The sequence below is a fragment of the Sinocyclocheilus grahami genome, unplaced genomic scaffold (assembly GCF_001515645.1).
Source record: "Sinocyclocheilus grahami isolate Dianchi unplaced genomic scaffold, SAMN03320097.WGS_v1.1 scaffold283.1, whole genome shotgun sequence".
Classification (NCBI taxonomy): domain Eukaryota; kingdom Metazoa; phylum Chordata; class Actinopteri; order Cypriniformes; family Cyprinidae; genus Sinocyclocheilus; species Sinocyclocheilus grahami.
Genome location: NW_015505462.1, coordinates 467,868 through 493,859, shown reverse-complemented (window position 1 = coordinate 493,859; position 25,992 = coordinate 467,868). Strand labels below are relative to the sequence as shown.

Sequence of the window (25,992 nt, the reverse complement as noted above, 5' to 3'; positions counted from 1 at the left end):
TGTGTGTGTGTGTGTGTGTGTGTGTGTGTGTGTGTGTGTGTGTGTGTGTGTGTGTGTGTGTGTGTGTGTGTGTGTGTGTGTGTGTGTGTTTGGTTGTTTTTTTGACCCCATTGACTTCAGTTATATGGACAAACTGTTGGAACATTCTTCAAAGTATTTTCTTTCATGTTCTGCAGAAGAAATAAAGTCATACAGGTTGGGAGGGTGAGTAAATTATGACAATTTTCATTTTTGGGTGCACTGTCCCTTTAGCACTGCCCATGCACACAAAAGAGCTTAGATAATGACCTCTGAACTTCAGTCACCTAAGCCTTTGTAGAAAATAAGTGAGATTAGATAGGCTATTTGATTGTTGATTGATATGAAACTAAAGCTTTTTTGACTGCCCCTTACTTTGTGGGGTTTTGCGCCTTTACAGTCTTTGTGATAATTTTTTGGAGAAGTGAAATTATTTTCAGCAATGCAGTTAAGCCTGATCCATGCACTAAAGGCACCATTAATTTTATTAATTATGTTGAAACTGATCTGTGCAGCCAAAGATTCAGGGTTTAATGGATTTGCGGACACTGAAATGCTACTTCCTCCCACTTCTTTGTCATTTTTCATGACATTTCTATTATGCATGTGTAAGTTGACATAATCTTTTCAGCTCACAAGGCGGAATTATTTAAATACATTTACTAGTATTCCCAAAGAGAGTACAATACAATTAACACGAATAGGACCTTACCTAATCTTGACAGCACTCAATTAGGCTTGAAACACAGTCCTGATGGTTATGTGCTGAGATTGCTCTCATAAATTATCTGATATCAACCCAGCAGAGAAAATGCATGTATGCAAAGTGCTTTCAGAGGAAAATTAAAAGGAAACGTTTTACATATTTTTCATTAATCTCAATGGGACCCGTGTGGCAGGGAGACTTTTGCTCGCCTAATTTCTCGCCAAGGGATCTCCCAATAATGACTTAATTCTTTTACTAGACAATATATGACAAACTCATTTCAAAAAAGATAATTCCCCTGCAATAAAACGAATCGTTTACAACAAGAGCAGGCAGGAACCATTTTGGAAATAATATGTAATTGAAATGAAATGGAATTTATTGGCATTTGGGGGTAATGAGTGAAAATTGAACTCTAGTAATGTTGTAAAATGTCAAGGCTAACGCGACTTTTGAATTTGCTGGAATATCATTAACAGAGAAAAACGTTTACCTCTGTGGAAAACAGGTGCAGATGCGACGCAAATAACTAGCTTTCGGTGACTTTTAAGATAAAAAACAAATAAATAAATTTAATTTATGCGTTTAGTTCTTCAGAGAAAGTATTAACAAAACACTAAAATACAAATTGTTATTGCATTTGGAATATTAACTTACTAAACACCCTTAGGCATTTGAAAGAGTAATTTTCAGTAATGTTCCATATTTCCTAATACTCCATAATTTTGAAGCATTTTTAATGCTCCTTTTTTTCTTTCGCTGTTAAAAAGATGACTTAGTTCATGTGTGCTATTGTTTGGCCAGAATACTGAATGTGTGCCTGAGTGAAGGGTAGTTTTCTCTTTGAGACTTTGAGCTGACTCTTAATTTGAAATGGAGACAGCTCAAAGGACAAGCCCAGTAAACCTCCTCCGGTCTTTGTCTGCGGTTGCTATGGCTTCGAGTCGAGGGGCCACGTAAATCAGACTCGTTACAGCGCGACAAAAAAAAGTCTCCAGAACTTTTTTGTTTTTAGCTGACTTGACCCCATGTCTTTTTATTCATGAAAGTGCATCTTAAGAAAAGAAATACAATGTCAAAAAAATTTTATTTGTGCATTGTTGTCTGTTACTTGATGAAATGAAATGCATAATATTTGTTTTGAAGGTGGTAGTAATAATAATAATAATAATAATTTATCATGAAGTGTTTTAAGCAATATTATTTTTATATCTTATTGTATTAACATCTTCATCGTCAGGGTTATAGAGCAGATGTAATTTCCACCTCACTGTTAGTAGTATCTCAGGAACAGCCCATGGGTGGATTCCCCAATTATAAGCCCATGGCAGCCCCCCTTCAAATTGACTTTTCCTTCTGTTGTGACAAAATGGAGCAATTGTCGCGTAGCCTCCAGGATAATCAGAGCATCATGGTTTTATGTATATTATGGCGGCTGGCTCATTATCACACAACTGCTCATGAATTAGAGAGAAATTAAAACAATTCCGCTGTATATTTCATGGATGCGATAAAACAGATACGCTTTTGAGTGCTGGTGAGCTTGCTGTGTGACTTGACTGCTTGGCGCAGCTTGTACTATCTCACCCACTGGCTTTCTGATGAAAGAAGAACAGAACTTTAAGAAGTGTGCCGCCGGATGCTGTCAACATTGGGGGCAGGAAGAGAATGGCTGTTCATAAAGGCGACATTTATTGCTTCTTGGCTGTTAGGACTTTTGCAGTTGAACCCCCCGGCACAGATCCAGACAGAGCAGTCGAGAGGAATATACTGTACGTATGATCTGTCCGCTCATAGGCCTATCTGTAGGCCTACTTGCATGAAGTTATAATGAGTAACAGGTGCACTGTGAATTAGTCCGAAATCCGTTAAAGGTAATTGAAGGTTTGCAGAGTGGAAACAAGTGAAATATTGATAAAAGTTTTAATGTGTTATAGAAATCACCTTTATTTCTAGCTCTTCATTGTTTCAAAGCAGCTTCACGGTAGCTACTTAACAGGAAAATATATAGCAAAGTCAATTATGGAAACAGTGCTACTGCAGTTCAGTTCAAAAACTGTGTAAATTGTATCTATTTCGAAAAGAGCTCAATTCAGCTCTTCATTGTCTCATAATTTCCAGGGAGGCTAGTGCAGTCCCAGTATTCATTTTATGTTTTTCTAGAGGCCTCTACGCTTTGGATATATCGTGGAGTGACCCTATAACAACCTACACATGCTTGCATCTTTTCCAGCTCACTTAATTGTCAGATATTGAGTCATGGGAGCACGAGCGGCTGGTTTATCACCTTCCCTTGACACAGGTTCTCCTGGTGGTCTTACCCTGCCCACCCTGTGTTTGGGATTAAACAAGCCATAAGAAACACATAAACCTTTAAATTATATATTAGATATGTTTTTTCACCTAGACAGGAACCTTTTTAACATAATAACATTAGCAAACATTACATATATGGAGCTGAATAGGCCATGAATGTACATTCAGCTGGTTACAAATGTGATATTTCTAACTTTAACTCGTAAATAATATTCACAAATTAATATAAATAAAAACGTGTTATCAATAACTATAAAGAAATAGCAACATTAACAAAGTTAGATTATGAATTATATTATATAGACTATAAACACTGGAGGAGGACGATGGGACATATAAACACGATCTGTGTTTAATGTCTCTAATGGTTTACATGCAGCCACTGAATTACTGTCTTCAACGTTAATTCATTTGACAGTAAGTCCAAAGCATTTAATAATTCTGGATGTATCGTTATTTTTATTTTAGTTTTACTTTCTGTTAGATGTGATCTCTTTTTATGTGGTGGGTTCGGATCTGTTATTCTGTCAATTCTAGGTCTTCGAACTGTTTGAAAATTAAATTGTCAAAAGCGTAAAAAACTTGTTCGTAATCATATCGTAGTTATATATATATAAAAAAAAGATTTACAGTACCTTTCGTTCAGCGCGTGCCTGTGTGTTTGCACAGTCAAGCTCTTAATTGTAGTTTATGACATAATCTCTGCTAATCCAATTAAACATGTTTGTCCTATAGACCCAGAACTTTGTGAAGAGTGAATACAGCTGTTTAAGGCAGGGCAGCCGACACACCTTCTGACTTTGAATGAGATAAATACATTTAATTGGTTGAACTTGCTTGGAACGGGGAATTATTTCATGCCCTTTTGTATTCCGTAAGCATGCATGAATGTATAAATTAATTTATTGAATGACTGATTAAAAAATTGGCTATCCATCGCAACACAAACTTTTTAATGTGTACAGTTTGCTTAAATTATCGAATTATAGGCTAGTCTACTATAGGAGAAACCTGAGTGAGTAGCTAACCTATTCCCAGATTACTTCAAGAAATACAGCAGGATGAGAAGAACCTTCCAAACCTGTTGGAATAGTCCGTTTAATAGACAAAACCGAAGTGTATAATTCCTCAGAGGAAAAAGCACAGGTTTCGCTGCATTTTTACACATACATTCTTGTAGGTTTATGTCGTTTCTGACCAGTTTTGACTGACAACTTGGAAACTCGGCTGCAAGATTTAAAAACATATCTTTTGAGTTCGTTTAAATGCTTTAGATTGGAACGTTTTAAATGTCTGCTAATCCAATTAAACATGTTTGTCCTATAGACCCAGAACTTTGTGAAGAGTGAATACAGCTGTTTAAGGCAGGGCAGCCGACACACCTTCTGACTTTGAATGAGATAAATACATTTAATTGGTTGAACTTGCTTGGAACGGGGAATTATTTCATGCCCTTTTGTATTCCGTAAGCATGCATGAAAGTATAAATTAATTTATTGAATGACTGATTAAAAAATAGGCTATCCATCGCAACACAAACTTTTTAATGTGTACAGTTTGCTTAAATTATCGAATTATAGGCTAGTCTACTATAGGAGAAACCTGAGTGAGTAGCTAACCTATTCCCAGATTACTTCAAGAAATACAGCAGGATGAGAAGAACCTTCCAAACCTGTTGGAATAGTCCGTTTAATAGACAAAACCGAAGTGTATAATTCCTCAGAGGAAAAAGCACAGGTTTTTACACATACATTCTTGTAGGTTTATGTCGTTTCTGACCAGTTTTGACTGACAACTTGGAAACTCGGCTGCAAGATTTAAAAACATATCTTTTGAGTTCGTTTAAATGCTTTAGATTGGAACGTTTTAAATTAATCTAAATCGGTATTTCGCAAAGGTTGTTTCTATATTATCGAAAAACTTCTAACGATGTGGAGATTTTGGTTTAAATAAAAAAACCTATTTATTTGAAATCTTTGAGATGTTGCTGTGGAAATCAAATACTATTAGAAAACGCTTCTGAGTTCCGTTTGAAATAGGCTACTAAATTGTTTCTTTCAAACTTTGATTAAGAAAGGAGTCTTAGTTGATAATCTGGTTTTACCCTAGATATATAACCAACACAATATTTCCGGAGCAAAATGTGACATCTCCACCACACTTTTGATTACTTAAACCACTTGCTTTATATACCGATGGTCATGTCTTATTTAAAGTGAAGAATGTGTTTGTTTTATCATTTAAACTATTAAATTAATACGTAATCATTAAAGTGGTTTGTTTTAAATAACAATAAATTAATTCTTGAGAACAGTGAGTTGAATCCGACCAGCATGTAAAAAAAAAAACCCTTGGCACAGTAAAGCAGGATAGGGTTCATGAATCATTTTATCATGCCCTTTTTCTTTGCACGGTATGACAAACTTTATTTCTCACTTCAAGATGAATTGTGAGTTTTCAGTTCAACGTTGTCTATATGCTAATGGTGTTGGCCCTCCTTTTATATAAGCTATTTATTATTTTTATATCTGTAGCCTTCAGAAATATTTTATGAAAACAATTTTTTTATCAGCTACAATTAAACATAAAAAACAGGTTGCTAAATCAATTTCTGTCTCTAACTAATAAAAGCAAATGTCCTAAGAGCACCTTACGCATATATAAAATGTTGCCTCTACAGAAGAGTAATCACATGGGGGAGAAACTCAATGAAACCTCACACCTCAAAGCCCTGTAAGCTGAAATGGCAGCTTTATTTGAATATACAGAGAGCATAAATACTCCCAATTATAACTCGATGTAGCTTTAAACAAACAAAACCTGACACCAAAAGGTATCTCAAGTGCTGCCATATAGGCTACTCCCAGTCCCAATAAATGTAAGACAGCGACATTTCAGAAGAAACGAAAGGAAACGTATTTTTTATCATGTCTATATTCCAGCAGGCTGTAGTTGAGCGTGAGCTGTCAAATCAGGTTGGTGAAGGTGCGTGTGTTGTTGGCATGTGGAAGCAGTGATGCTCAGGTAAAGAGCCTCTCTTCTCTGAACCACAGCACAGCTGACTGCTCCAGGAGCCAAAGTAATGAGGGTTCCGCTGGGGGCCGCCTAGCTGGAGAGGTGGCTTAACCCTGCCTGGACGAGGCAGGAGCCCGGGCTCTGCTTTTTCAATCGGAGCCCCTTGCAGAGCTCGCGGCCCACAATGAACATTTTGACAATGCCGGTGATAAGCACGAGGTAATGAAAGGAAGCGTTTCTGTTTTACTGCATGACATTTTTTTTTCATACGTGAATAAAGAATTGTGGGTTTCAAAACATGACAAACGCCCATATTTTAGTGCGATGATTCTCAAAAGTATGAAGAGCTAAAACAATGCCTAAAACGAACAATTACGCATGAAATTCATTCATAATTGAAGCATTGTAATAAACAAAAAGAGCAGCACTATTTTTTTCTTCCCAAAATTAATCTATTTAATGTATTCAGCCATAAGACACTGCATTTTATTCATAGATTCTTTCAATATGATTGATGCAAATTACTGTACTGTTTAAATAATCTGCTTTTGATTCAAGGAAATCTCTCAGACAGGCCAGCCTAAGAATCATGATCATCTTTATAATCAAATGTAATCTTCCCCTTGAGTCATATTGTCATTTTCTTGGGATTTCTCCAAACCAGACAATTAATACAACTGTAAAGAGAATTCTGCTAGTGTCACCAAGATGAATTTGCTCAGTTATTTTAGCAAGATATGCTGTCATTTACCATTGAAGATGTCAAGAAAGGGGCAAAGGTGGCCATCCCCTAAGACATGTGCCTAATTATATAATTTGTCTTGTGAGTGGGACAGACCACTGTAAGGTCTCCACTGGGATCATTCTTCAGCAGCCTGAGCCTATCATCAGTTTCATCAACCCTCATTTATGTAAGGGCATCGCAAGCTAGTTCATTTATCTCTTTTTCCGTCCACAGGAAATAGACATTCAGAAGCCTACGACATTCACGTTTTAACATCAAACTTCATATCTTCAGGAGACCTGACATTGTTGTCAGGTTTCTATGAGCTAGAGCGATGATATATGAACCACGAAGAGCAGAATAGTTGCTGTTAACATTCAAAGTGGACTGAAAAGGCTTTTAAAAATCTGTTTTATTAGACTGTAAATCCTATAAAAAATAAAACAAATGTTACATTATTTCTTGTACGTAATAGATTTTATTGTTTTTTCCCCAATTTAATTGCCATTATTCATTCCATTACATTTATTCATTGAGCAGGCACTTTTATGACTTTAAAAATAATAATAATAATACAAGCAGAAGCAACTGATCCAAGGGAGACAACAATAATGGTATAGCATATGGTAATTGGCTTCAAGGAACTGGCAATGATATTTAAACCAAACATCACCACTGTACAGTCACTAATCTTTTCATGGTAATTCTGAGTTTGTGTCAACTCTGTAGTGAGCCAAAATGCTTATCAAGGCTGGACATATGCGTGGGCCTGGACCTATACTTATTCTGGGATGCGCAAACACAGCATTGAAAATCGCAGACTATGCAGCTCTGATTCACACCTGCTGAGGGGGAAAGGAAGCATTGCATTCTGGAGATATGGCCTGTGAGCACGCCTAGCGTACCTTCACAAAATGTCACAGCAGTTATGAAAGCAAGTCATTATCAACTCAGGGGGACCCTTGACACTGGTATATGAGAGATAGTTCCAGTAGTTCAAAGCCATATCTAATGGCCATTCCAAGGTCAGCTTGAAACAGAGAAAGTAGCTTGTGATGTTTAAGAACATCTAGCCACCCTTGTGAGGTCAGTGGGGGGGTTCTGGTGGCTGGTGACGCACTAGGGATAGTATAGGGGATTCTATAGGTGAGCTTACAGGTTTATTAAGCACGGATTAGGTCCTCACTGGAAAAATAGGCTGTATACTTAAGGTAGGACACTTTTAATCTAACCATCAGAGTTGTAAAGTACAGTAATGTAATGTAAAAAGTGGACTGGCTTTGACTGTTTGACTGTTCTTCTCTTCTTTTTCCTCATCCCTTCCTACTCCTTACACTTGAGACTTATATATTTGTACTTGCTCTCTCTTTTTTTCTCTTACTGAGATGATCCAGCACTGTGGTTGTCCAGCTGTGCAGGATGATTTCCTTTCACTGAATGTTGACCTTTTCCTCTATGAGAGATGCTGTATTCAGAGGCACGACTCTGATGTGTTGCTCATGGTAGTTCGTCAGATGTGGAATGGATCAGCATCTACAGGATGTAAAATCAAAATTGGAAGCCTATGCTGTAATAACTGTTACGTGAATGCACATTATTTGTGTATCAAAATCTTCCTATTTTTTCCTTAAAAATTAATATATTTATTTTATTTGTACTTTTTAACATGTGGTATAGCTAAAATACAGAGACCAACAGTTTTTTTTTCAATTCAACAGTTCAATTATTTAGTTTTTAGTTTTTTTGTATGTGTGTGTGTGTGTGTGTGTGTGTGTTGCAGCAGTGTATATCAAATTATCCACAAATAATTAATATTATATCATGTAAAGTAAAATAGTAACTTTTTGTATTACTCATACATTTTTCAGTTTACTTATGTGGTCTTATACAGCAACCAACAACACTGGCAAACAGAACATATGCATATATAAAGTAGCTTTACATTAAGTGTGTCCACTGTCCTCGTTGAAGAAGACTGAAGTAGACATGGGTTTTTTTTTTTTTTAGATCAAACTGCTTTTATATAAAACACTGGCATCCTTTCATGTCAAGGTCCGGCCCGCAAATGCCTCTGAACATTTGCCACATGGATGGAGTGTTTTTCTATTAGAAGTCCAGACCTGCGTTTAGAGCCATTTAAACAGGACCTGTCAAATACAAGGCAAGCAGAGAAGTGGTCGCGTGGCTCTGAGGTTTGGTTCATGTGCTGCATAGGCTGAACGGACCAGGTGTAGAGCTCTGGCTCCTGGACATGTCCGTGGACGACCTTGCTCTCATCACCAAGTGCCTTGGAAAGCCTCCCAATCCTGGGGATCCACATTTGGACCAGCACCAAGTTTGGAGACCCACAGATGTTGAGGAGAAGCCAGATATTATGACAGTTGTCTCATGCAGACAGGCAAGATGATTCATATGTGTTAGCGATGAAAGCGTTCATCTCTATGGTGCATATGCTGAGGTTTATATTCATATTTTCTTGTATTTTATAAGGATTATATATATATATTGTAAAATCTTCTTTACACCATATGTCTACAAGATGTACCATTAAAAAGGGCAAAATATTGTTTATATATATAATATTATATATAAAATATACACGGTCCATCTGTACTCTTAAAGTTGTTTGAGTTGGAAAACAAAGAAAAAAGCACATCTATTTTCCTTTACATGATCAGTAATGTCACTAATGATGACTTGAGGTAATGCAATCACCAGTTAACTATACTGTTTTTTCTGTACAGGGTCAGCAGTTTACTTACACATATTTTTATTATTTTAATATACATTAATATACAAGTATTATAATTATTGACTATAATTCCTTACAATACATATTTTTTAAAACAAACTTTTGCAGTCAGTTCACACTGATACCTTTCTGCTGGTTAATCTATAAATATATTTTTTTTGTTTACATTTTTTTCTCTCTAAATTTACACTCTCAAGACATGCTCCTAACCGGGCATGCATACTCAGTAAAACTCCGTCAATATTACCAGAGCTACACAAAATCTAAATGGGACGCAGGAAACTTTAAATCTCAAGCGTGAACGTTGTCACAAAATCTTTAACACGTTATAACAATTGTAATTATAATGAACATAATATCAGCATTATTATATTGCCAAACAGATCATTAGTTAAAACAGAAATGTCACAATTTTTGATTCATGTATTTTCATATTTGAAAAGTATTTTTTATATAATGACTTATTCATGAAAGTGTTAGCAAAGAATCTTTTGAGAGATAAGTACAAATAAATAATGATGTGCTCGTGAAGTAATTGATTTAATGAAGTTCCTATGAAACTATTACAAGCGAGTGGAGGTCAGGCGAGCGGCACCCCTGAGCGCTCATTGTCAGATGTTTAACTCAAGCAATCTTTTGGGAAAGACATCGGGGCTAATAGGTGAACTCACAGCTGTCTGAGTCGGGCTCGAGCTTTCAGAGCAAATAGCAAACAACTACTCATCCAGCCTCTAACTTAATGGGACGGCAAACTTTCTCAACAGCCTCATCTTTACACGCACGCATGGACAAGCACAACACCTAATCAATAAGTGCGCTAAACGAGTCTTTAGTTACAACGACAAAAGCATGCAGCAACCTTTTTTCTTCAGAGTTGAGCTCATAAAACATGTACTCACGTTACACTGTATAAACACTCCATGAGTTTTCGCCCATGCGTCAAAAGTTTTCTTGTCCGTGTTTTAGAGTTCAGTCTCGGAGTGCAGGGAGGAAACATGCAGCCCTGCAGCTGCAACTGGATTGTGTTTTCTCACTTATTCGGGGAACTTAAGATAGTAGGCAGGTAGGGTGCTCGGAAGAGTTTGGCAGAGTGCCTGGAGAATGAATATGTGCCCAGTTTTCTTGGTCTTCAAAGCATACTGTAGTAAAACACTCAACGGATGTTTAGAATACCTCGCATACTTGTAGTCGTTATTATTTTGAAATGGTTTGGAGGAGAAGAATTTAGTTTGGTTATTTTAAAATGTTTATTCGTGCACCGTTTTTTATTATTATTATTATTTCTCTCTCTCTCTCTCTGTCTCGTGGCTGTTTTTAGTGTCCGACTGACATAATATTTGTTTAAGGCTTTTTTTTAATGCTAGACTAATATTTTAACAATGTTTAAGTTCTGATTTAATAACGTTATTTAAAGTTAGGTTTAAATAGTAAAATAATTGATAAAAGGTCACATCATTTTACAAATAAAATTAATTTAAAATGGATTAGAATTGTATTTCACAATATTTTAGGGTAGTTTAAACAAGAAAGCATCAGATCAATTTTTTAGTGATTAAAAAAATAGATTCAGTCTTAAACCTGGTTGACAAGTGTACAATTTTAATTATCCTTAGCTTAGAGGTTGACCAAACCAAAAGAGGAATTATAATCACCATGCGCAATTCATTTAATACGATTTTGGAATTATATTTGTGTCATTTAATATTTGTTGCACTTGTCTCTCTCTCTCTCTCTTTCCCTACAGACACTCAAACACCATGGCAAATATTCCATTAGTGCCGTAATTTACCTCTGAGACTTTGCAAGCTCGCAGATGAAATCTGGCAGTGTGAGTTGAACATATGTGCGACGTTCAAACAGATAAAGTGTGAACTGCCTTTTTGCTAATGGTGAAAGTATGGCAAAGTTTAATGTTTTCTTTTCATTGCAAGTGCTTCACATGCTCTTGTTGCATCGCTTAAAACAGGGTGCACAATGACTCGGGTACTTTGAACCCTCGTCAAACGCATAATGAGAAGCTGACGGTGTGAAATCTGACTAGACTGTAGTAAACAGCCTCCTCTGATGTGATCGTTCTGTCCAATAAAGGCAAAACGGGAGAGAACTCGCTGCGTTTTCACACTGACTTCTGCTTTGTCTTTTGAAAAGTGGCGTCTGAGAGTCTGACTCTTGGAGTTACTGATTTGCAGGCTGCATGTTAAGGTAGACCATGTAAGTGATTTCCACGGGCATTGCACTAAAGGAGAACAAATCGCTGACAAAGGGGGTAGCTTTTCGATTCAATAGCGTCGTTAGGACGACCGAAAAGTATTCCTCAGATAATAAGTTCTACTTCAAAGCGTCTCGCATTCAGCTGTGACTGCTGCAGCTTTTATGAAGTCCCCCCTTTTCAGTCCGAGGGGACAATCTCTTTGGTTATTTTTCACCGTGTTTATTTTGCACTATTGAAAGGGCACTTGTTTTAAATAAATAGAAGATCATTCTTTCCTTGAGCAAATAAGAGTTCGTGGACAAAAGATGGGCAGAGCGCGCGCTTATTTCCGAATTAAACGTTAATGCGCGCCGGGGATTTCAAAGATTTGGGAACAAAAATATGAGCGATTCCGATGAAGAGCGAATTGACTGCTCTAACGTAGCATGAAACTAAAGGCCAGTGCGACTTTATCTTAATAGAGTGTTTCCAATCGAAGTGACCTTTTTCCAGTGCCCGGTAAACACACACGCGCTTTATGAAGTTGCCCTTGAACTTCACACTATTTATGGGGCGTTTCACTGACACAAAACACTAGATTTACAATCCCAAACGACTCACCAACTTGTGTGCTTTATTCCATGGGCGTTAGCTTGATGCTCATTAGCATGAAAATAAAGATCACACTTCCTTAGGAAGAGTTTTAGAACTTTCTAAATACATATTTTCCACCCGCCATAAGAAAAGTCCAAGATGCCTATTTGTCTCCTTCTGCGCTGATATAAAATGTCGACCACGCCGATTTTAAGGGACAAGACGGTTCGTGGGAGAAGTTTCTGCTTTGATGATTGTCCATTTAGGGGCAGTTAGTAGTTTTTCTACTATAAATATTCAAATGGGTCCCATAGAAATCCTAAAGCACAGTGCAGTCTTCCGTTCTGTTGTGGAGCTCTTTGAAGTGGTGCAGGACTTGCACTGGTCAATTCTGAGTCTATAGTCTGGGACAGAGGGCACTTTGAAACTGTTATTGTGCGTTTTAATGAAGGAAATAAGACGGGAGACTTTGTTTCATATTCTCCATACAACTTTCTTCTTATTGTTTGGCAGCTTTTATGTCTTATATTGCCATGAATGATTCATGTATTGGTGGCTTTGTGCTGTTCTACTTTTCATAACGTGCACTATTAGTTAAGTGATGGTTCCCTTTTGAAACGAGACTGAATGAGGAATCTTTTTATTCAGGAGAAAATCAAGAAAAAATGTCTATAAAGTGTTTTGTCGAAATTTGCTGTTTCGTTTGGTTAGCATGTTTTACAGAAAATTAAGCATTACTTCTTAGCGCAACAGTGTTACTCATTGGATGATTAGTTTAAATCAATCTGTTGAATTTTAAATGAAATAGCCTACGCACTCTGATAAAAGAATGAATCGATGCCTTTTTACTGAAAAGAACATATTTACACGTCCTGCCTTTTATTCAAGTTTTCCATATATCTATACACAAACATCACATTTCTTCACGACCTTTTTACGTTTTTTTCCATCAACACCATCATGCATCTCAACAGAAAGAGTTACTACACGGTTCATGCGAAAGATTCTTCACATTATACAGCCTATTCAAGTAAGACCTTTTTTACAGAACACGATAAAAAGCATCACTTCTTTTCACCAAAATTATATTATTCTTTGGTGTATCTGTACTTCCAGACCAACATTAATACCAGCAAATAAATTACAATGTACAAAACTTGAGACGCTACGAAAACATTCACAAGCATCAATACCATATACTATTTACAAATCAGTCAGGGATAGGCCTGTCAATGATACATTATTTATGGTCTCAGTGGACATATTTCGTACTCTTCATCAAAATCATCAGAGTTTCAATGATTTTGCATAAAATATAGGTTTAAATATTTTAAATATCACAAAACCGTCCTGACCACAGTTATTGTATAAACTGTAAAAAAAAACTCCACCCAGTCATTTTTTGACTTTGACAATATACAAGTAAAAACTTAAACTTATTGTCACTGCAATTTTTTGCCCCTCAGACATTTAACGTGTAAAACGATTCTCTATAAAAGATTTATATGCAACAAAGGGGTGTAATATAATGGTCTCAGTGGACATATTTCGTACTCTTCATCAAAATCATCAGAGTTTCAATGATTTTGCATAAAATATAGGTTTAAATATTTTAAATATCACAAAACCGTCCTGACCACAGTTATTGTATAAACTGTAAAAAAAACTCCACCCAGTCATTTTTTGACTTTGACAATATACAAGTAAAAACTTAAACTTATTGTCACTGCAATTTTTTGCCCCTCAGACATTTAACGTGTAAAACGATTCTCTATAAAAGATTTATATGCAACAAAGGGGTGTAATATAAAAAAGAGCCTAAACATAATTGATAAATCTTTTGAGCTCATGTTATTTGATTTTGACAAATCAGGTAAAATCTTAAAAAATGTACAAGTCGATTTTTCCATGTCTGATATTTCATGTTGAAAGTTTCAACTGCTTATCATATGAAACATAAATTGCATCAATGCTCTGAGCATGTTTTAAGGGCAAACTGGGGGCAAAATCTCTTTCACCCACTGACATCCATAGGTGTTCCACTTCTTCGAATTGCAACTCTTGAATTTTATGATTTTTTTTTTTATGTGGATCATTTATAATGAATATATTCCTTGCTGTTCACATCAGAGCATTGCTCTTGGATCTGTGTGTCTGAAAGGGTCCTCGTCGTCGGATTCTGACGTTGGCACATCGCTGTGTAGATTGTTTGGTCCAGCACTCCCTTGGCACACGTACCATTCGTTTAGGTTGGTCACCTGAGGCGAAAGGTTCGACGAGCGGTTCCTGTGGGGCTCCAGGTTTGGTGAGAGGGCATCACCGATCGTCGTGGACGAGGAATGGTAAGAGGAGCCCGTGTTGGCGGAAGGGGGCGGAGGGGACTTGCAGTGAACCTTCATGTGTTTGCGCAGGGAGCTCGGGTGTGTGTACGACTTGTCACAACCCCTCACTTTACAGAAGTAAGGCTTATCACTCGTGTGGACGTGAGAGTGCTTCTTCCTGTCGCTGCTGTTGGCGAATTTTCTGTCACAGCCATCAAACTCACATTTGAACGGCTTCTCACCTGGCAAAGAAGAAAAATAGAGCATTTAGATATAGACATCAGCCATACATCTATTACATTTTCTTGGTTGCAAGAAAATAACAGCTAATGGATAATCCATTCTCAGCAAGCACTAGTAATGGATGGTTTTGGTTTGAAAATCACAACATTATCACTTGTAATCCCACAGTACTTATTTTCTGCTATTACATATGGAATGTTTAGGCGCACCACATGACTTATACAACTTAAGCTTGCCAAAACTCTTTTTTTATGATTATTATTTTACTGGGTAAGCAACTGAGCCGACTACTGAAAACATTTCGGCCAGCCATATGTATCAGATTGCCTGGAGTAAAAGAACTGACCCGTCTTTACAAGATATCCAAATCATGTCAAAAATACATTACAAGTTGCATTGATTCACGGTGTCATTCCGGGACTTCTTACAACAAAAATCCATAAGTGACTTCTACACATATTCATTGATGATTTAAAATAGCACCGTGTTTCGACCATTATAAATGTAGGTGGGTTTGACACGCAAGCCTACATTTTCAGGGCGTAATTTACGTCAGCACGTGTTGTAAGCATAACATGATACCGTTATACAGTAAAATAACCTAAACAATACCTGCAACTTCTTAACAACCTGTAATAACAAATTGTCACGTGAGTGAATTTTTAGTAACTGGAGGAAGAGCTTTATAGCCTATCTATTAAATACCACAATATTAAATATCTAGTTTAATATCATGCACAGCACACGCGCATAACATTTTGTGAGAATAGGCTAAGCAGAGGCCTTCTTTGTTGTGCAAAGATACCAACATAGTTTAGTTAATCAAAATGTAGTAGACGCCCCAAGGGTGAAACATTCTCCTTATTTACATTAGTATGGATCTATTCACACGCTGTTTGTAATTCCATGTGGCTTTAAATTTGACAAACACGAGCCGAAAACTTCGTGTTACTATTTTACCTGCAGCCTAATAAAACAATGCCTACTTTCCCTGTTTTGTTCGTTAATATTTGCACACGTAGCATTGAAATGCAGCTGCAGCATGATGTCTTCACCCCAACGTTTTTGCATGTCTACTTGATATAAAACTGCATGCATCAAAGAAAAAAAGACGTAAAAACTGCTCATAGCAGCGTGTGTCTTGAGTGCTTTTTTCATGTAGGCTTACTTAACAAGTATCAAGTACGTTGATATCTCATTGCATTTTCAAAGTAAGTTCAATTACGCTTAGCAACACCAAGGGATAGTTTTGCTTGGCGAATAGGGAGTGTAAACAAACCTCCTTAACCTTGGTTCTGTATGACTGTATATTTGTGCATGAGTCGGGGGGACAAAAAAGTGATTCTGCTCCCCCATAGTAACTAACGTTGCTACATATCAAGAAAAGTCGACTATCTGCCAAGTAGTGCAAACAAGTTCAATAACAGACACCTATGAAGTTTTTTCTTCTTCAAAGAATTTGTTGACTTCTCACTAACCTGTGTGCGTCCTTTTGTGAATCTTGAGATTTTCCGAACGCGCGAATACTTTGCCACAACCGGGAAAGGGGCACGGGAACGGCTTCTCGCCCGTGTGCACGCGGATGTGATTGATTAGTTTGTACTTGGCTTTAAACGCCTTTCCCTCGCGCGGACACTCTTCCCAGAAGCAGACGTGACTGCTCTGCTCCGGTGCCCCGACGTGCTCCACCGTGACATGGTTGACGAGCTCGTGCATGGTGCTGAAAGTTTTGGAGCAGGGCTTCTTGGACGTCTGCTCCTGGTCAATCCACTTGCAGATGAGCTCTTGCTTGATGGGCTGCCGCATGTATCGCAAAAACGCCCCTGTGGCTCCGTGAGGAGCCGTGGCGAGGTTCACATTTAAGTTCATGGAGTTGTAGCTGTGCAGAGAAGAAGATCCATAGTGCTCGGGCCTGTGGCCGAAGTGCTCTGGCCTGCCGTAGATGTCCCCCGGTAGACCCAGACGCATCTGCCCGTTGATGGCATGGTGGTGGTGGTGGGCACCTGGGGCCGCTTGCTCGTGCAGTCCAGAGAAAAGTGGATGGGCACCACCGTCCGCGTGCCCATAAGCACCTGTTGGGGAAATGAACATGCCATGGTGATGAGGGGAGGAGGCGGAACTATGCTGGTCGCCAAGTGCATGCATAGCAGAGGCTGAGAGCTCTCTCCTGAGGATGAAGTCCCTGCTGGTGGTGTAACCTGTGTGGGGGTGAGCCACGGGGAAACCAACTGTGGTCTGAGAAGACGTGAAAGATGCCGCGGTCTGGGCTTCGGGATGGATTTGTACAGGCTGAGAGGGACTAAGTTTGAGAGCATTGGTCTGTGCCATGTGCTCGGGTCCAAATGGAGTGAGAGCCACTCCGGGGTCGTTGCCCATCTCCCCAGGGTGGAGGTGGGCATGGTGGGAGTGCGGGTGATGCCCCCCAATCCCCGGGAAGCCTGTCATATTCTGATGAGGAAGGGTTTGAGTCGATGCCAAATCCGCTAATCTTATCGCCGAATTCCTCTTGCTTAAAGGGGGCTCCATCACTACGCTGTCATGTCCACGCTCACCGCTATTGTTTTCTCCAACTACGGGCCTTCTGAAACCATTAAAATATATGTATATGGCCGTCTATAGAACTTCTTTTGTCCTGCCTCTAACTCTGCTTGCTCCTTTTCCCACTCTGTCCTCAAGCGATTGGCAGAACATACAACAGTTGGAGGACACAGTGGGGAATAGAGTTTAGAAATGGCACTGCGGGTATTGGACAGATTTCGGTGACTGGCAGTTAAGAGAACGAAGCGATTGGCTGTCTTTCAGCGCAGAGGCTCAGCGGGGTTCCGCCCCCTCACTCTCTTCATCACTGTTCACTCCAGAAAGTTGTGCTCACAAAGTTACAGGCAAATCTGTTTACCGAGACACACACGCATGCACACACACACACACACACACGTGGAAGGTTGTTTTTTCTCTTTGCACAAAACAGTGACACTACACACGCGGAGCATATTGTGCAACACCCCCACACACCGTTTGAACTATATTTATAAATTAAATTAAAATAAAATAAATAAAACGCTGTCAAGAATTAATCAAGCAAAAAAAAAAATTTAATTTTCTTTTGTCAAATAAATCGTTTTATTATGTTGACATATGTACAGACTAAGGATAAAATGGGGATAATGGAAATAAAATAATAATAAAAAAAACATACAAACACAAACACACGCATGCTATACAAAACTTACTTGTTTCTAATTGTTGCAATGCATGCATATAGGTAAAACTAAATTATTATATACATAAAACATTCTTACATGTGATTTTTATTCAACCAAACAAACGATTGTTTTACGCCCTAATAAACAGAAATGCAGAGGCTACGTTCATGGAATTCTTTCTAGTAACCTGCTTTGTCTAGATGATTTCCTCGTAATATAATTTTATATAATCAACATTATCATGCAATTTTTAAAAATTAAAAAAGGACATTCAAATGCAACAAATGCATTTTAATAGGTTATCTAAAACGCAGTTTTAAACATTACAGATCTTCGGTCCACTGGGCGATGTCAATTTCTCTCTCTCTCTTTTTTAAGAATGATATCTAAGAAACGTATTACTCTTCACATAATTTCATCTCATGTTTGTTTGTGTGTGCTGTACGTGTGTCATGATGCACGTCCACGCCCTTTTCCATGTTGAACTCAGCAGGAAGTGTACACATGCCACTGCTTTAATATGTCTTCATTCAAATACATGCTTCAGGGCAGTTGTTACCATATTCCATATAATTATTTCAAAAACTAATTATCAAGGTACATCAGAAGGTTAAAGAGGCCCGCCCTTAAGACTTAACAATAAAAAAAATTCTGCTTACAAAATTGAAGTAACATGAAAAAGGCATTCATGAGATTTTGTTATTTTAATAAAGCACGTGTATCTCTCCTCGCGTATAAACTGCACCTGTAGTAACTAAAAGTGTTTTGATTTCCTGCATAAGCTATCATGTCTGTCAGCTTTGTCAAGGGTCTTAATTTAGAATGAATTGAACCACAATGTATGCCGGTTAATGTGACGGAAGCATTACAATCTATGCATTCTAATTGAGATTTACGACATCCTAACGTTTACCTCTGAATTGTGATGGACGAACAGACCGTATTAAATCGTCTTTAAAATAATTCAGTCGTATTGATTGCTGAATACGCTACACTTACAATAAAAGTTAATGACGGGAATGTCATAAATAATAATTGTTTTAAACAAGCTTGTAAGTGAATGTGAATTTTCTTTGTCTGTTATTTGTGAAACGACGTAACGGAGGGAGAAGGCCAGCATTTGTCTAATTTCAGCCTTTGAACAGAGAGGATTTCTTAATTCAAAGGGTAGCATATGTGGTGTCCACGGGTCGAAGGTCAAACACCCTTGAAATCACTAAAAGCAACCAATAATGCGTCACCATATTGATACTGTCAAAGTTAAAATAAATGCCTTGTTGCTTTAAGAGCCTTACGCATTAATGGAAAGCCACAATTAATGTAACCATATAGGGGTTTGATCATGTATTGTAATTGAAAGGTTAGTTGGGATTTTATTGCTTTCACATATAGAGAAAAAAAAAACAAGGTTAATATCTAGACAGTGACGCATATGTTTTTTAAATAATAAGCCAAAGGTGTTTTCGCCTGTGTGTTTGGTTTTAGCTTTTTCGAACTTTTTTCCTTCCTTGCTACACCAGAAAAGAAGAACAAAAACTGCGGCTATGTGTTCTAGACCAACTGCACTCTCAGTCTAATTTCTCTTTCTTCTTCTCCCTGCCCACTAAAAAGAAGAAAGGTTTTTGTGGTTTTCTGGAGAAATAAAGAACTTCTTAGAGAGGTCGGCAGACGTGACTTTGAACTTGGATCGGATCCTGTGTTTCCTGTGGAGAGGGTAGAAATAGTCTTGGAAGAATGGCACATACCGTTCAAACAGCATGGCTTTGAGCTGAGGCACACAGAATTCCCAAAGTTTTATACATCCTCCGCCCTATTATTTACAGCTTAAAGCGTTCGGAGGAGAGGAAAGACAAGACAAAGTGTGTTGTGCGTAGGAACGGGACTTTATCGGACTTAGGTTCAATGAAATTGTAAGTAAACCTCCTTTAACTGAATGGTAACATTTCAATAAACGCTGGAATGTTACACGTAGGACTTTTTTTTCTTTTTTTTAGATCAGATCAGATCAGAAATGGTCCCTGAGTGGCTTATGTAGGCCTACATTGGCCTGGAATCCGTAATGCAGTAACCTCATCCATATGTGTTAGGATAACTTCAGTTGAACCGTTTCGTTATTGTCAGGGAGTGTAGCTACAGTTTACATAGGCTAGGAAAAGCTCGCATAAATGCCTGTTCCGTAACCACAAAATACCGCTAAACTTGATTTTAAATCATGCAGATTCCCTGATTTATTCAGGTAGAAAGACCAGGCTCTCAGTCCATGACGTCACTGTTTTTTGTTGTTGTTGTTGTTGTTTTTAATTAAAGGTATATCATATTGTGTGTTTTTTTACATGGGAATGTAATCACACTTAAATACATTCAAATTACATTTTGTTCTTGAATTTGCTCAAATATTCAGAATACTCTGTGTGCGCATATTAGTCATAGTGATAGGAAAAATGTAGATATAGTAGCCTTCAAAGCTTAGAAGAATTCTCAAATTGATACTGTTGTCGTATTTACTGTGTTTCAACCCTTATGTGGAGTTTATGGTTCTGACGTAGATGAAATCAAATTGGTACATTGTGTTTCAGAGTAACAGCGTTTTGGTGTTAGCTACGAATTAGTGCGTTTTTTAATGCAATAAAATAATTAAAGTATACAAATGTAAATATGATGTTGATGGCAATGGCGATGGAGCTTTTCTCTATTTTTAGTACTTTATATCTCAAAAGGCTAATATATTTATATATGAATACACGTTTGTTTGTTTTTTATGTTCACAAGATCACGTCCTTTATTCAAATGCTGATGACCACATAGACTGCAAACTGGATGCGAATGATTGTGTTGTCATGTGTGCAGGTTTGTGAGTTTGTTTTTCATTCACCTTAACCCTGTCTGTTTGTTAAAGCACAGTAAGCGAAAGTAACGAATTAGATTTCGCTATAACCTAAATGTCCTAAACATTTTAAACCATTAAGCAATTATGCAATATATAGTGGCGTTTTTCCACCAAAGAGGTATGGGTTCCACTTACTCTTATGAGCCCGCGTGGCAACTGATTTATTTTTTTAAGCGGTCTGATTAAACGCGAGTATTTTTGGTCTCCTTCTACCTATTCCCCGAAAAGGCTCTCCGAAAAGTAGGCGGTTATTGTCGGTGGAAGATGGCGATCAGCGATTAGTTGCCAAAGGATTGCGTTCGATTGGAGGGGCACCTGGGATTGATAAGGAGCGGCGGCCAATGAGAGCGCGTCAAATGAATGACCGGGCTCCAGTTAAAGGGGGCGTAAGAGGAGGCAGTGTCAGTCCACTGAGAAAGAGGGACCCTCCGAGATAAACATAGACAAGCGAAAGAAATAAACATTCCAATTCGAGATGCTTCAAGAACAAGGAAGACTCAGTAACATAATACCTCGCATTTTCATGTAGTCCGAAAATAACAACATCGACTCTGTTTAAAAGGAACAGCGCAAAGGAATCTTTTCATTTCGCTGCATTGGGGAATTTGAGTAACAAGTTATCCACAAGAAAAATATAGTCTAACTTAATACGCAAAGCTTTTTTTCCGATGAGCGGATCGAACTGCATCGCCTCATGTCGTGTTCTCAAATCTGGAAGTTAATATTCCCGTAGCGCATTCGATTTTATTTTGTTAAATGTTTTGTTGAAGCGCCGTGCATAGACTGCTTAAAAGAGAATTGGTTTTGCTCAACGAAAGCATGTTACTGGACGCTGGGCATCAGTTCCCTGGTTTGGGAGTGGGCACCTTTGCCAGGCATCATCACTCCTCCAGTGAGATGCAGGACAGAGACTTGAGTTTAGCGCAGAACAGCTTCGTCGACTCGGCGCACATGGGCACCTTCAAACTGAACCACGATCTCTCTCCCGGACAGAGTTCTGCATTCACGAGCCAAGCGCCCGGTTATCCCGCCTCGGCTCTGGGCGCGCACGCGGCTCATGTCACATCATACGCGAGCTCGCCGTTTAACTCCACGCGGGACTTTCTCTTTCGCAGCCGTGGATTCGGGGAATCATCACCGGCGGGAGGCCAGCACGCACTCTTCGGCCCCACTGCCGGCTCGCTCCATCACTCTCACACAGACAGCCAAGGCCACATTCTGTTCCCTGGCATCCACGAGCAGCATGGATCTCACGGCTCCCCAAATGTGCTCAATGGGCAGATGCGACTCGGACTACCGGGGGAGGTTTTCGGGCGATCAGACCAGTACCATCAGGTCTCCAGCCCTAGGACCGACCCTTACTCAGCCGCTCAGCTGCACAACCAGTACGGCTCCATGAATATGAACATGGGGATGAATATGGCAGCGCATCACCATCACCCCGGTGCCTTCTTTCGCTACATGAGGCAGCAGTGTATTAAGCAAGAGCTTATCTGTAAGTGGATCGATCCGGAGCAGCTCAGCAATCCGAAGAAGAGTTGCAATAAAACTTTCAGCACCATGCATGAGCTGGTCACCCACGTCTCGGTCGAGCACGTTGGAGGACCCGAACAGAGCAGCCACGCCTGCTTTTGGGAAGAGTGTCCCAGGGAAAGCAAGCCTTTTAAAGCCAAATATAAATTGGTCAATCACATACGCGTGCATACGGGAGAAAAACCTTTCCCCTGCCCCTTCCCTGGGTGTGGCAAAGTCTTCGCAAGATCAGAAAACCTGAAGATACACAAGAGAACACACACAGGTAATTATGATATTTATTTAGTCATATTAACGTCTGTAAGTCTTGCACAAGTTTTGGCGCTACAATGGTTTATTTTATAAACCCCTAAAATAGTATCGCAAATAGTGGTTCTTACAAAAAAATAAGCTGATTATGGCAGGTTGGCGTATTTTTAGACTTTGAGAGCGCATACTTAGATTGACGCATAAAGTAGATTTAGATCTTTAAAAGAAAGCGGATGCTTGTAAGTACATAAACAATTCATGTAAGTGAACGCGGCTGAAAACGATTAGCCTGGTCTCGTACCGAGTAAATGCAATGTTTTGCAACAGTGTGCTGAATTATGTAAGAGACTGTCGAGGATTTGTGGTTCATAAACTTTAAACGGGTCAAAGGCGACTCGAGGGCTCATCGCGTGCGCAGAGCAGCCGTAAATCTCTCCAACCGGGTTAAGAATGTTTGCGTGGACCAATGCTCGAGCACTCGGGTGACTACGTCAGGATTTTGAAATTACTCCAGTTTGTGCATGTTTTTGGTTACGTAACGGGATATTTTAATTGTTGTTAAAATTAGAAACAATGTAAATATGCACACTAACAGTGATACATTTTATATTCATCAAACCATTAAAAAACAATGATTACAAAGCGTATATGCAGAGCATAAGACAACACTTATACACATGCACGTACAAATGAATTACAAAATGAGTACAGACCATTACCAACACAAAAAGGACGACTTAAAAATAAGAATATATTTCCTACTTTAGGAATGGGCGATTTGTGGGCCTATTGTTATTCTTTCCATTGCACTGACAGTCTATGTGTTAGACAGGCCATTACCAGGGTTGCACATTTGAGCAATTTCCTCTTTAGAATACACGGAGGTATTGAGCCTTCTATTTGTCAAGGTGTTAATTGCATTTTGATTATTTCTAAGCAAATGGCAAGGTTTTGTGTGGGGCTGACAAAACCTGAACGTTGAATATAGGAAATGATGTTACTGATGTCCCCCTTATTTTAGTTTAGTTTTGTTTGTACTGATTGTTAAATAAAGTAAATTCTTTCAACAGTAATTATCAGCTAAGTTTGATTTTACATATTTATTGTTGTGACCTTTACACTGCTCATATTTGTAGATGTGGTCGTGTGACCCCCTGTGTCGTTGTAAGGCATCTCTGTATTACAATTACGTGCATATGATAACCTCGTGAGTGATTTCATTTCAATTTATTTAGAATGCTACGCAATGTGTTTTATTAAATTTTTTAGGATTTTTGTCCTAAAATAATTTCATATAAATATTCTTATGAGCTATACTTGGATGGCAGATTTAATCTGTGTTGTAATATGCGCTGGTTTTGTCGTGCATTTTTAAAAGCTGAATTAAACCTTCACTATAGTCACTAACCATGTGAATGTCTCTACGGTTTTTCTTCTCAGGGGAGAAACCATTTCAGTGTGAGTTTGAGGGATGTGATCGGCGCTTCGCGAACAGCAGTGACCGAAAGAAGCACATGCACGTTCACACGTCAGACAAACCGTATCTTTGCAAAATGTGTGACAAGTCCTACACCCATCCCAGCTCTCTTCGAAAGCATATGAAGGTAATTCCTCCAGATTCTTCTAGAGCACAGAATGAGTAATACATTATATATTTTTTGTCACTAAAATGTTTACTTCGTGCATTAATAGCAGTAATAGGCCTACATTTAATTAAAATTAATGTAAAAAATAAAAATGTATCAAATGTATAAAAATGCATAACATTATTAGCTAATGCATATTGAAAAAGTCAGAAATGACATTACATTTTCACTCATATATTGTCATATTTGAACGAACTATTGATTTGTCTAGAATTTGCTCATGAACAGTTTTGGCAATACACGCTATTCGTGATTCTTAATTTTTTGTGTTTTAGGTTCACGAGTCATCCCCACCTGCATCTGACTCGTCGCCAGCGGCGAGTTCTGGTTATGAGTCCTCAACACCCCCTGGTCTGGTGTCCCCCTCCACTGAGACCCAAAGCAACAACAATCTGTCGCCTTCATCAGCGGTCCACAGTTCCAACAACCACAGCAGTTTATCGTCCAATTTCAGTGAATGGTATGTTTAAGACTGTGCCATCCCAGGAGGAATCATTTCAGAAAACCAGGAGATCCATATACACATATGTACAAAACAAACGCTCCTATATTATGCGCTTGTCCAGCAGGATTAACATTCCCATGTCGACTGAAGAAACGTGCGCAAAAGCACTAAACATTCTCTTTTTGTACATACTACGCGCTCTCTTTCCCAATGGTTGTAATAGATTTTGTCGGTTTTATTGGTGTATAGATGTTCCTTCAATGGTAGCTATTTCTCTAACTGGACTTTTAGTGCACATATTACCATAAAGTTGTATTATCATAATGAATATTGTGATCCCATTATGGCAAACTGATAGTAAACTAAACAACTATTAACTGGAAAGAGTGCCAAAGTCAACATTTAACGAAGACAGACACAATATTTGCTTGTGAATGTATATCTTAGTTTGCTGGGTTTAACTTGTGATGTTTTGTGCTTTGCAAGTTTGAATTGTGAAATATATTTGGAAGATGTGGGGCAAATTAATGTCGTGCCGTTAAATATCTGTAACTACACCCTTCTTTTTGTAAATATCGACTGCCATATTTATCCATTTGTAATTAAATTATGGTATTTACTTGCTACAGATGAAACAATATTTATAAAGAATGTTTCTTTACTATACATATGTACAATTATGGGCTGAACAGGGCCAGTTGTTTTGTTATATGTGTTTTTGTTCAAAGTTTGAGAAGTGTTTTCTCCATTATTGTGATAAAAATTTTACTGCTTACAGATATAATAAAACGTGGTGCAAGTGTACAATCTTTACAACTCGTCGTGTTCTTTCCATGTTATCTGCAGATTATACATTTAAACTTTGACAACTTTAAGGCCTTCTTTTTGTATAGGCTAAATTGACTAAACGAGAATTTTCACAGTGATCTGAAAGCAACACTCGTTGCACTCGTAGATCGTGTTGAATTATCTTTCCTCACGCTTCAAACACTAATGATTTCTAACACTGAAGGACATATTTCAGCAATTTAAAATAAAAACGACAGAAACATTTCAATTGAACCTTCGCAACAATACAACAACATGAATATTGAGTGCACAGTGCAGTACGCAGAAAATGTATCTACGGGAAAACTGATCTGACTTTTA

The 25,992-nt window shown here is 38.3% G+C and overlaps 2 protein-coding genes across 2 annotated transcripts; one reads left to right on the top strand and one right to left on the bottom strand.

Annotated features, from left to right (window-relative positions):
* Window positions 1–13,991: 13,991 nt before the first annotated feature.
* LOC107600378 (zinc finger protein ZIC 5-like) lies at window positions 13,992–17,685 on the bottom strand. The gene is made up of 2 exons (XM_016292252.1): window positions 16,359–17,685; window positions 13,992–14,879 (listed from the first exon to the last, which is right to left on the bottom strand). Exons 1-2 carry the CDS (start codon window positions 17,404–17,406, stop codon window positions 14,443–14,445), a joined length of 1,485 nt encoding a protein of 494 aa, XP_016147738.1. The 5' UTR covers window positions 17,407–17,685; the 3' UTR covers window positions 13,992–14,442.
* A 3,406-nt stretch (window positions 17,686–21,091) lies between these two features.
* On the top strand, window positions 21,092–25,641 carry LOC107600377 (zinc finger protein ZIC 2-like). Its single transcript, XM_016292251.1, has 3 exons — window positions 21,092–22,768; window positions 24,193–24,356; window positions 24,674–25,641. The coding sequence occupies exons 1-3, from the start codon at window positions 21,790–21,792 to the stop codon at window positions 24,866–24,868; spliced, it is 1,338 nt and encodes a 445-aa protein (XP_016147737.1). The 5' UTR covers window positions 21,092–21,789; the 3' UTR covers window positions 24,869–25,641.
* The last annotated feature ends 351 nt before the right edge of the window (window positions 25,642–25,992 follow it).